This window comes from Narcine bancroftii, chromosome 6 (genome assembly GCF_036971445.1).
Source record: "Narcine bancroftii isolate sNarBan1 chromosome 6, sNarBan1.hap1, whole genome shotgun sequence".
Lineage (NCBI taxonomy): Eukaryota > Metazoa > Chordata > Chondrichthyes > Torpediniformes > Narcinidae > Narcine > Narcine bancroftii.
In genome coordinates, this window is record NC_091474.1 from 12,669,898 (window position 1) to 12,683,013 (window position 13,116).

At 37.0% G+C, this 13,116-nt stretch overlaps 1 protein-coding gene across 25 annotated transcripts in view; it reads right to left on the minus strand.

The window, feature by feature from the left end:
* ptprt (protein tyrosine phosphatase receptor type T) overlaps positions 1 to 13,116 on the minus strand; it is a 1,055,968-nt gene that overhangs the window by 190,281 nt on the left and 852,571 nt on the right. For 23 of the 25 annotated variants that reach the window (XR_011339907.1, XR_011339906.1, XR_011339908.1 and 20 more), the window contains 2 exons: positions 11,460 to 11,595; positions 1,929 to 1,958 (listed from right to left, as the gene is read on the minus strand). Coding sequence is in view for 21 of the 25 variants with exons in the window: in XM_069884025.1 (XP_069740126.1) it covers positions 1,929 to 1,958; positions 11,460 to 11,595 (166 nt within the window). In the remaining 4 variants the exon portion in view is untranslated. The remainder of the gene's footprint in view (positions 1 to 1,928; positions 1,959 to 11,459; positions 11,596 to 13,116) is intronic. The other 2 variants (XM_069884006.1, XM_069884010.1) reach the window with 1 other exon arrangement.

A 13,116-nucleotide genomic window follows, 5' to 3' on the forward strand; every position in this document is an offset into this window, starting at 1 on the left:
ACAAGAACTGAAAGATAAATGTAAAGAAAAATAAATTTGATATTAAGATGATTATGCTCATAAATAATGGACAATGGCCTATATTTGTGTTGTGTTGTGTTTTCAGGTGCAAATGACTCTTCTCTATCGTTGCTGTGATCTATACATTCACCAACTCGGTTTCTAATGCTCCTGGAACAGGTTCCTGCAATCTGTTTGCACCAATTTGGCACCCAGCACCAGCAGGCCAGGCAAATATTGTTATGAATTATGCAAGAGAGCCAATTTTAAGGGGATGCAGACTGGTAGTGATGAGGATGTAATTCTGGGGCTGAGAAGAAAGCTGCCTTGAATTTTGTACAACACAAAGTTGTACATTCAGCATAAAATAGCAAGTTATTTTTATAATTTATGTTTCAAGGACCATGAATCTCCATTAAATTTTACTGAACAGAAGGGTAAATCATTTATTTATATTTCAAGGATCTGTCTGAATTGATTTGCTGGAGGAATAATGACCAGCAGAGAATTAATACTTATAGCTTTGGACAGACAGCACTGTTAATTCCTGGAAACAATATATAATTATCTAAAAGGAGAGGTCTGGATTTATTCGTTTATGTGCAAGATGCCCGATCAAAAGTGTGCATTTTTAGATTTTAAATTTAAGGATGAGGGTTATTTATAAAATTCATATCATGAAGAAGAAATGCAATGTTCCCTTTGGAGAAAAAAAAACTATTGGTTGTAAATTAAAACACAAATGTTTATAAAATGCCCTTCACCATCTGCTTACAATGCATAATGGGTCCATAATGGTGTACGTTAATCACAAATGAATAAGAACTGTAACTTGATAGTAGCTTGGATCATGTCCATAGAATGCACATTTGCAAAATTATAGTCTATTACAACCTATGACTGACAGGCATCATTATACATTTCATGCATGTGGTTTTTTAAAATGAAAATAAAATGGCTGTTTTGAGCTATGATTACTAGTGGATAATTAAAAGTAATTTTAGTTTTCTCAGATTCTCCATACCCCCTAAACATAATCTGAACACCTTGCCTTGCATCAGATTCTATTTGAATATACAGGAAACCAACTTCTTCCTAAACATTTCTTAATGCCAGTGTGTTACAGGCCACATGATTGGCACAAAGAATATCTGGGTGATATCCCCATCCGTGATGAAATACTGCAGCTACATTCAGGATCTTTTCAACTGAAGTTTGGGGACCGAGTATTCAAGATACACAAGCTATCTAATTACAGGGGAACAGCAGGCTAGTTTGTTTTTGCAAAGTAGGGTCATTAGAGCGTTATGGGAAGAGTTGAATCCACAGCCAGATCAGCCCTAACACAACTATTCTTATTTCAGTGAATTTGAACTGACCCTAAAAAAGAGAATGGTTTCTGAAAAATAATGCCCACTTGAGTTTATCAGTTCCATCACATTCAAACAATTCACAGAGCTTGCTTTGAAAATTCATTATTTGTTGGTACACACTTCATCATACAAAATATTATTTTAATAAGGGTCATATGATGTCTGGAGTGAATTCTGGTAACTCCTATTTATGGGCCCAATGGGCAACTTGTTCATATGATTTTGAATACAGCAAGTCTTGCAGTATTTCCGCTTGTAATAGATCTTCTATAACCTTGTAATAACCTTTCAACATCATGCAATAATTTCACAAAACTGATGGAAAATAACGATGATGGGATTATTTAGTTCATTAATTATTAAACATTTCACAATTATAAAGGAATTAAGTTCAAATGGAATATATTAAAAGTACACCTTTAATCATTTTTTAAGCGCTGTGCATCCTTTCAAGCAATGTAAATAGTTGAACTATCTACCCTAAGTAGCTTAGTATGGGTATAAGAGGAGCATGGAGACTAACGAAGGGAAAATTCTACTTGAGCCGATACTTACAGGTAATATGAGTACGAATGGGCACTCCTCCTGCCATGCGTGAACAGTTGAAGGGATAAATGGATGGGAAAGCAATGAAAGGGAAAAATAAGAAAATAAGTTATTAATGAATTTGCATAGTAAAAGTCAGGGGACTAGGATTACATAATGTCAAAGTCACCTTGTAGCTCATTGCAACACTATCTCAAATACTAAAATAATATAATTGTGTAGGTTATGTGTCAAGTGGAAACATAGTTTATTTACTTTATTTTATTGAAATGAAATCTCAGAGACAGGGATTGAAACCTCCCCCGTGTTAATACTGACAAGAAATTTCATTTATTAATGCTTACATCATCTGTAAAGATCGTTTAAAAAAATCTGTCAGAGTCTTAACTACACAGGATTGTATAACTGATGTAATAGAATATGGGAATCCGACCAATTAAAAAAAATAGATTGATAGTAGACCTCCGGAGTAAACTAAAAGGAAATGACTTTTCATTAAACTACTGTCAAACTCTAAGGAAGCAACTTGTCTAAAGTCAAATGAGAACTTTATCATTTAGATTTAATGCTAAAATAACTATTAAATAATAGCCCATTAGGTTTTCAAATCACAGAAAAAGCACTTCTTGGCAAAGGCCAATACACCAACATGCCTGAAAGGTCAATACTGTGCATTAGCTTGCTAATTTAATTTAATGATTTTAAACTAGAAAGTGGCCATCAGAGGTAAAATGATGCTTCATCTCATTGATATTCTACTCCTGGTAGTCAATCCTCAGAATAACGGACCATGAACGATGCAATAATCTACTCGCAAGCTTGCTATGGAGTAAAAGATGGTTTGGAACTAAGTAGGTATGGAGGAGGGGAAAGTAAGAGTTCTGCACAACTGAGAAGCTACTCAGGAAGATTAGGACTAAAGCTCCCGTCTCATTTATTTCATTTCCTGTGCATTGATAAAACAGCTTTGAATCATTTCTACCAACAGACCTCTCTGTGTTGCATTAATGGCACACTCCAGAGGCTTACTGAAAAGCTGATTAAATCAATTCTTCCTCTACACAATTACTAGCACAGTCAATTGATCTTTCATGAGCTACATCATTTGTGATAGAATTTTCCTCCTCATGCAAGACAGCCAATTTTATAAAACTAAAGCTGACTTAAAGAAATGCAAATTAAATTTACCATCACTTTGAAAAGTCACAATATGATTCCTGGGAATTCTTAATGCTTTCAAACTTAGTATTGTGTTTTCTTTACATAGTACCAAAAAAGTCCTCAAAAATGTATGGAGTTTGTAGGCTCAATGATGCATTTTGGCAGCATGGGCTCGAACTGGATGGGGCTATAATATTCCTTATCTAACCCAAAGGCAAAATACACACCAGGGTGGTGGTGAGGGTGTTTATTCTTCTGTAAATTACTCTTTTCTGTGCAGTGTAACATGAAAATCTGCCGATGCTGTGATTGTAGCAAAAACACAAAAATGCTGGAAGAACTCAGCAGGTCTCACTGCATTCCTAAGGAGGTAAAGAAATTGCGGCACAATCAATGACCACCCGCAGACACGACGCAAGCAGTCAAAGGCTTTATTAATCAGAAAACCTTGGCATGCCTCTACATGCTGCTGGCTCACGTCCAAGGCAGGTATGAGGGTGGAGACCAGGGGTCTCAGCCTGAATTAGGGATCTTACGGGGAGATGCTACAGGGACGGAAGGTGGGCCAGCCTGCCTAGTCCAGTGAGGTCATGCTTGCAGTACCGCGCTCAACCACAGATAAATAACCGACGTTTTGGGCCTGACCCCTTCTTCAAGGTGTGAGCAAAAAGCAGGTAGGCACCTGAATACTGTTTAATCATACTTTGAAGAAGGGTTCATGCCTGAAATATTGGTAATATATCTTTATCTCCTACGGACGCTGCGAGACCTGCAGAGTTCCTCCAACGTTTTTATGTTTTTACTCTTCTGATGTGGAAGGTAGTAGATTCGCTGAAAAATATATTTGCTGTCGAGGTAAACTGCCAGTTTTATACATTTGTGCAGACAGGCTTGTGTATCATTTTGCCTGTTCTGGGCCATTCAGTGGACTTTGTTTAGGGAAACAAAATAATGCTGAAGCAAACAGCAGGCTCCATGACTACCACATCGACTGCAGACAATCTGGACCTGGTAAAGGCCCGTTAAATGCAAAAAATGCCCAATCCTTTTGTATGCTCCCAAATGATCTGGCAAGGAAGAAATTAGAGTTAAAACATTTTTTTCATGCCCACAACATTATGCTTTTGGTTAAATGTGCAATAAATTCATTGTTATAGGGCAGTGCTTCAATCAATTTTTAATTTCATTGTGATAGATACTATTTTCTGGGTAGATTTAATAGCACATATTTCTCCCAGGACTGTGCCAGTATAGATGTTCACAACTCAGGGTGCTTTGATTGGTTTGCATATTTTCCATCCTTTGCTACAAGAAAGTACTTGGCCTCCACTTAATATCTCCCATGGACAATCATTAACATGAATATGCCAAGGCATTACAAGCTCTGGGTAAAACCTTGTAAGTTCTTTGATGACCTACATTCACAAGGTCTAATTACACTAAGCAGAATGCATTGCTCTAGTTGCAAGGCAGTACATGGTGCCAGAGATTAACTTTATTATTCAGCAGGGAGAGATGGGAAATAGGCTGTACAAATTTTTTCTGGGAGGGCAGTTATTCATAATTTGTGTCAACATCTTAAATTTTCCAATCAAAAGCACAATTATAAATTTGTAGGGCACCAAACATATACTGATGGTCAATACCGACAAGATTAATAAACTGATGAGGGATAAATTGAGGTCACATTAGTGGGGAAATAAGAATCTGAATGGGCAAAAGGAATTTACATAAATTTACAAATTATTGTGAGGGTGAAACAGATGAAGAAGGTTAAGCAAGTGGTAGGTTGAAATTAAAGCTATCTTGAAATTAAAAAGTAGATTTATATTGAACCTTACAGTCTCCAATTTTGAGGAAGGACATACTAGCTATAGAGGGTGTGCAGCGCAGATTTACAAGGTTAGTTCCAAGGATGGCGGGGTTGACATATGCTGAAAGGCTAGAAAAACTGGACTTGTATCCGATGGAGTTCAGAAGGATGAGGGGGGACATGATTGAGGTCTACAAAATCATCAGGGGGATAGACAGGGTGAAGTCGGATTACTTGTTCTCAATGATGGGGGAGACGAGGACTAGAGGGCATAGTTTAAGAATACAGGGTAGGCCCTTTAGGGCGGAGATGAGAAAACATTTTTTTACCCAGAGAAGTGTGAATCTGTGGAATGCTCTGCCACAGAGGGTGGTAGAGGCAGATTCGCTGATTATGTTCAAAAGAGAGTTAGATAAGACTCTAGTGGGCAAAGGAGTTATGGGGATAAGGCTGGAAAGGGGTACTGATGGTAGTGATCAGACATGATCTGTAAAATGGCGGTGCTGGCTTGATGGGCCGAAGGGCCTACTCTAGCTCCTATTGTCTTACTTTGCTCACATCTAGAGTTTATACAAAGACCTGACCAACTTTTTTTCCCCTCCACAATGGATATGGAAGCATTGGATAGGGTGCAACAAGATTTACAAAGACAATTCCAGTGTTATTACCATTGAAAATAAAAACAAATATACTGATGACTTAATAGAGCTTTTTAAAAAATAATTAAAAGTCTTGTTGGAGTAGAATGAGTGATAGAGATGTTACTTGTGGAGATGGGCAAAATAAGAAGACAACAATATAACACGTTAGCCAAGAAATCAAAAGGAAAATAGGAGAAAATTAATTTTCTCCATGAGGAGTGTGTAAATATGGTGCATAGTTGAGATGAACTGTACAGGTACTTTCAAATGAGAGCAAAAGGAATCAAGGGAGGAAAGATTAGATCATGTTCAAATTGAGCACTTCTGTAAAAAAATGCACTAGTTGAATGGAATGACCACTTTCCTGCTGAATAAAGCAAAATTTCTGTAAAACTGGATCTTGCCACTGTACAGTTCAGATCTTCAATGTCCTGTATGTCAATTTTAAACCTCAAAAAATGCATTTACCAATCTGATGAAATCAGAGTATTTACAAATCATATCACATGGATGCATGAATTTTAAGGAACACCCAACTCTCAGGAAATGTCAATACAATTGGTCTGTCCTCTGACAAGCAATTATATCAACTGTATCACAAAAAAACAGTATTCTGACAAAAGCATCATATTTTTACTCGTAAACTTTAGGCAAATGGGGCAATGGGAAAGGACCATTTCAAGTTTCAGAAGAATTAATTATGTGCCTTTTTGAGTTGAAAGTTGATGTATTGTGTGCAGAGTGATAAGTAAAATGAAGACAGACCGGTTTTTACAAAGTGTAAATTTTTATGCAGCTTTTCATTCTGTGATTTCAGTGGCTTTTTATTATTTTAAATAAATTCGTTTAAAAACATGCAAAATCAGTCTTAAACATATTTAATCAAGAGTGTGCCCTATTCATGAGTAAGCCTAAAATAAATCATGGTCACATGGATCTTTGGATATTGGTTTTATTTAGATAATATTCCAAAGGTACACAAAATATATCAGGAAAGCAAATTCCCTCGAAAATTCCACTTATATTTTGAGTGGGTGAAGTAAAAATCAGTTAGAATAGAGGCAGCTGGCAAAGCTTTGCAAGGGAGGACAAATGACCAAATTGTGAAAGATATTATTTGTACCCTTGCTACTGTTCTGTGACCCATAATGCTAAAGCACTCACGAAATAGGTACAACTGCATAAACAGTTTTTAACCAGCTGCTGGAGTCCACAGGCTGCCAGAGTCTATTTATTTTGCTTAAGGGCCATTAATATCCTAAAGAGGCTTTCAGCTAAGTACTTAGTAAGTACAATTGAATACCAAACACTCTCCAAATGACATATCCATCATGGACAGTGCAAATGTTAAATGGCCATTAATAAAAGTGGCAGCACTGTTGATCGATGATTAAACACCCAGCAAAGCATGAAAGCCAACCAGAGGATCAGCTGGTTTAACAGGAACTGGTTGGTTCAACCGAGAATAATTTATCTGTTATACGAAATTGAATTAAAATATATTTGGTGGGGTACACATTAATGCAATTAATTTCTCAGTTTAGTTTCCCACACAGATTTTATCACTCTAAATATTAAAGTGTACCTTTGAATTACTGGTTATTGTGGCGTATTATGTATCTTGTAAGGTTACACACAATTCATTTTAAAGAATGAGGAGTGACAAAAATTTATTGAATCTAGTGATTTGTTGAACAGCTGTACAATTGTTACCTTGGGCTCAATCATGAACAGATGCAAACTCAACTCTCAGAACCCAATGATTCATTATTTACTTATCTTCCCAATACTACAGTAAAACCCCTGGTATCTGGCCCCTATGGGGATTGTTAGATGCTGGATAAGTGAATTTTCCAGTTCCAGGATTGGGGAACGGACTGCCAGGGGCGCCTATTTTAAACTTTCATATTTAGTACCTATTTATTTTCCACGATTATTTTGCCAGTTGCTTGAGGCAGTCCGTTGGTTGAATTCCAGATAATGAGAATTGTACTGTATAATGTTTTTGAGTGGAATAATTCTGAAAAAGATCTTCATTTTTTTTTTATCTGATGGCCCTTTCCAATAAATCATGTTCCTTTTGGAATCCTAGACTTTTCTTCACCAGAGCATAAGGATCTTTGGTTAATGGTTAAAAAGTTAATTCCATTAAATAATTGTAGGTAAATTCACAAACCACATATTGAAAACTTCCTATGATCCTTAGGAGCGAAAGTGTGAGACTGTGCACGTGCGAGTGTGTGTGTGTGTGCAAGTGCACGCAGGAGTGACTGTGTAAGAGAGTGAGAGAGACAGAAAGAGCGTGAATGAGGGAGCTTTCTCTGAACGTGATTCCACATTGGGACTTAAAGTTACACATATTTTTCTGCACAGATTGTCGTGTTGGAGCAAAATAAATATTAAACTGATTACAGCGGTTCTAAATTATTCCAATTGATATTTTGTTACTCCATTTAACTCACATAATATGGACCAGTCAACACAATGCTGCGTTGCAATTCCTTTTCCTTGTTATCTGTGATTCTATGTATATATTACAGTTGCACTTAGAACTATTGCAGGGTTCTCAGTTTGTGCAGGAATGCAAAAGATAGCTTTCGCTAAAATATATTCTTTTGGCAGACGTGCTAATTTACCATAGCCTTAAAAAATGTCACCCCAAAAGCAGGGGTCATCTTGTATGCCAAGTATAAAATCCAAATCAGAATATCCTGTGGTTTCAAGTTCAGATGGAGAACACCATAAAACACTTCCTATGGCCCTACCATTAAATATTTTTCTACTGAAAACTATGTTTGGGAAGCTGGATTCATAGTAATGTTATATTAAAACAATAATGTAGTGTATTACCTTAAAATAACAGCATATCAAACATTGCAATAGGTGATGAACCGTAAACAACCAGTCAGGGTCCTCGGGTGCATTCTATTTACACTGCCAGAGTTTCTTGGACAGGCTTAAGTTTTCACTTCTTCCAGAATCAGAATTTATTGTCATGAACATGTATGAAATTTGTTGTCTTGTGGCAGCGACACACAGTGCAAACATTTACATTAACCACTTACACATTAAATTTTTTAAAAGTGCAAGAAAAAGTCAAAGGAAGGCAGAGTCTGTGGTTCAGAAAGAGCAGCACTCTCTCTGGGTGAACATAAATCTCCTCTTGAAATGAATTGACTAATTTTTAAATAACCAAGACAGTGTTGGTTAGTAATGTGCTTAACAACATCACTCGATTGGCTCGTGGGATCGTTGGTAAAGGACTATTAGGGTTGTAAGCTCTCAGCGGTAAATGCCAGACTTGGAGTAGTCTTACTCAGTGACTATAGCTCAAAACCTACATTTTAATGGAAAATCTGGGGGTCGGGTTATACACCTTGTCACCTTATGTGCCAACATACAAGATAGTTAGCATGCGTTTAAAAACTTCAATTAAAACTAAGAATGTCTCATCTTACAGCACCAATGTACTGTGTATTTTTCACAGATACAATTTAGTGTGATTTTAGCAAATGAAACCGCTCATATTTAGTATTGGTGTGAAGCGTAATGTCATACACCATCATGATAAATTATTTCACCTGACATAGAACCATTCATTCGAATTAGTAACTGGCTGTAATCCAGCCATCTCATTTCGTAAAATTTACATCAAGGTAAAATGAACCAGCTGGATTAAAATCTTTTCAGACCATATCAGGAAATTATGGAAATAAATTAGAGGTATACAGGTGCATTTACTTTAAAAACAATGATTTTAAAGTAAAAAGGGAACAGGTCTGAAGAAAAATTTTGGACCCATATATTCAGCTATTTGTTGAACTGCAATTTACTTCCTCAATTTTCCACTTTTATTTCTAGCATTTAGATTATTTTTTCCTTTTATCATTAAAATTAAAGATAAAAGTTAAAATCCACAAGTAACGGAGACATTACTCGGAAATAAAAGACAGAATTTCTGTCTGTATAATGTCCAATAGTATCCAAACACAGCTTTAATATGTTTTGTACTGCACTCACTTGAGGTAGATTGCGGGTTATTTGCATACAGCAAGTTTGCACAAGGAATAAGTGACCAGCCAATCTATTGGAACGTTTTCTCTTTTTTGACTCATGCAATACAGATTGAGTGTTATCTGTTATTTGATTAGATGGCTAATCAAAAATGATTCTGTTTCAACAATGCAGGGGCCTCTCAATTTTACACTCTTGTTGTCAATCCAGATTATGTTCTCATACCTACAAACAGTCTTAAATCCACAGCTTTTTGACTTAGGAGTGAGAGGAGCATTAACTGCCACCTCCTCCCAAGCCAAGTCAATTTTTCCAGGGGTAGCAGCTCAAGAGGGCTACATGATTACTATTTCTATTCAGGCGTTGTTCATCTCCAAGCCAGAATCACATTTTCATCCCCAACAGGAACTACTTGCAAATGCTTGTCACTCTGTTGAGGCTATTAAATTGAGTTTGACTCAGTACTTTAATTAAATCACCCTTCAAATCTAACAATAGGTGGAGTGAGCTTGATGGATCAGATGACCTGTTCCTGGTTTTGCTACTTCTGTCCCATTTTGTTTTCCTTTCCACTTCAGCAGTGATGTCTTTGCTAACCTAGTGTAAAAAGTCCAATAATCCAGCAGCCTTGGAAAGCTGGTGGTGCCAGGCTGGCACATTTAATGGACCATTCCATATTTAATAACCTAACACACATTTAATTCACTTTTTAAAGATGTTATGCAGTGATGAAATACATTTTCCAGTAAACCTGGTGAAGTTTAATCGAAGCACATGAAATAGGGCCATGGCGAGTTTAAAGAGAGAATAGAGGGCCCCAGTGAGTTCAAAGGGAGCAGAGGAAATGCCGACCGATGGGCCAGCTGCAGAAGGATTAGGATTTCTCAACAAATGAATTGTGGGTTACTGGATCTTTACTGTAACTCACAGGATCAGATACCAAGAAAAGTTCATTGTTATTGGAGCCCTGGATGGGGTTTCCTTCGTCAGAGGTTACTGTGGTGATGTGTATATACTGTTCTGTGTATAAGTGGCTGATGACTTGATCCCTCATAACTCCTCCCCCTGTGGACTGGCCATAAAGCTTGACCTCCCTACCCCCTTCCATTCATTTGAGCACCTGGAGTTGGGCCAGCTGAAATCTAACGTGTATCAAAGCCTACCGTTCCTCACTCAGTCTTTGGAGTCACTGATAGTGAGTATCAGTTGAATAAGCCATAGAATTAGCCCAAGCAAAATCATTCAGTTTCTGCCTTATTATGGGATTGAATGATCGATTTTTGAAAATTATAGTAAAAATAATTGAGCCAAATTCTACAGGACAGCATTATCGTATCACTAAGCTCGCATTTCAAACAAATGTGATCATTTTGACCAAGATTTAGAAAAATGGCAAATCTTATTTTGGAACTATCACTAAATCCTTTCAATTCTAAATTGATTGAAAGTGTGGTCCATAAATGTTTCTTTTCACCTGCTTACACCAGAATATATTTCTTCCATTACCTCACTATTCGCTGTCCTCATTGAGAGGGGCAAAAGTAATGCACATATGTGTGGTCAACACATTACATTTGACCAGTTATCCAGAACCACGCTGAGTCAATTCTTGGCACTTTTATTGAAAGATCCACTTGGGAAGTGATGGAATATATTGCATCCATTTACATTCCTCTAGGCGCGGCCCAGTTGGCCAAACAATATCCACTTCACCTTTAAATACATGGTCAAGAAAGAAGAAGGCACCAAACTGCGGCAATATAAAAGAATAAAAAGGTCTAACTCCTCTCCCATTTGTTAAGAATGGATCGTTAGTACTTGGAATCCTTTCAACTTTTAGTAGATTTTCGATTTCTAACCATAAAGTCCTGTTGTATAAGCTGACGGCAACTTTTCATCCACAAAACCTACCTCTTTTTAACTGTCAGCATGACCCCTAGGACGATGATAACTGACATTAGGATCCCTGCAATAACTCCAGCCATTTTCACTGTGTTATCAGCTTGCTTTTCTGGCTCCACTGTATTGGAGTTTTCCGTTGAAGCCCCTGAAATGAGAAATGTCACAGAATTAAGACACTGGAACTGAATCTATTTTCATTTATGGTTGAAGCTACTGAACTTGTATGATTCTTGGCAAAGAGTAATGCTTCCGACAGATCCTTCAAATATGTTAGCTCTTTCTTTCGAGCCATGCGTAATCCAGGGAGGAGATAGAAGGAAAACAGAGAGCAAAATAAACAGGCAAGCTGTAATTTAGTGGGATTCTATACTTGGAACTCAGTTACTGCCAGACTATACCCGTGAATTTGATAAACGGGTTAAGTATGCAATGGCGTTTGGTGATGAACAGCACACAAAGAATAAAGGTGGGTTAACAGAAGTTAAGCAAGTAGGCAAGAATAGGGATTAAAAAAAAGTGAAGTTGTTATCTTTAGAGGTAAAATTAGTGGAACATGAGTGATTAGGAAGTATTGGTGTTCAGGAGGGATTTGGGTATATTTATTCATTATAGACAATTGGTTGTTATGCAGGTACATAGTGGCAATTAGGAAGCAAAGAGTGGCCCTTATGATTAAAATATACCTGTAAGTCTAACTCCAGTTCTAACATCACTTGGACCACACCTAAAACACTTTGCATACTCAAGTCACCTGAATTTGTTCAGATATAACTTGAATCCAGGAAGCGCTTTAAAGATTCTTATTTCTGAGAATACGATGTAGTCTTATGCTTCAAGTAGATGAGGCTGTAGTTCTTAGAATTTAATCAGAGAGGTGCTCTCAATGCAACTGCATAAAATTCTGAATGGATGCTTGGAGGGTGCTTGCCTGACACAGGGACTCCAGATTTGTGGGTCTCAGTCTTGTGGTGGTGGTTGGGGAGGGAGCGGCGGTGGGGGCACAGTTCTGAAAACTATCACAAGGGAGGAGCTTATTTTTCTCTTTTAGTTGTAAATATTTGGATTGCCATATTTTAAAGAAATGAAGCAACTGTGGTTGAAAATATTAACGGCAGGGCAAAATTGCTATTTGGAAACCATGCAATCAAAGAATATAGGGACAATATGGGTCTGGTGGGTGTCAAATCAAAATATCACCATGTTCTCTGTGATGACTCTGCAGATGCAAAATGTTTTTTTTGAAACGATTTGATGTACATATTTTATCTGACTTTGTTTTTTTAAAAACCATTTATCCATTGCATGAAGTGCAGATAAAACACTCAATGCAAGTACTTTAAATAATCCAAACAAATTGCAAGGAAAGGGATAAAATTATATAAATTATACAGAAAAAGATAAACCAAATGAAAAGCCGAAGAATGAGTAGTTTTAACTGTGACACAATTGCTTGTTTGGTCTTTAGCTTTCATGTTATACTAAACAGTTCGTGCAATAATAAAAATGTTGTTGATGTTCGAAGTGTTCCCACATAACTGGCACTGAGATATAATAAAAATAAGGAAGGTATGAAATAAGATTTTGTTAAATTCAAGTGAATTTTGTTTCAGTGGGACTCTACCTGACACAAACCTACACTTTGGCTTCTCTTGAGGGAGAACATGGG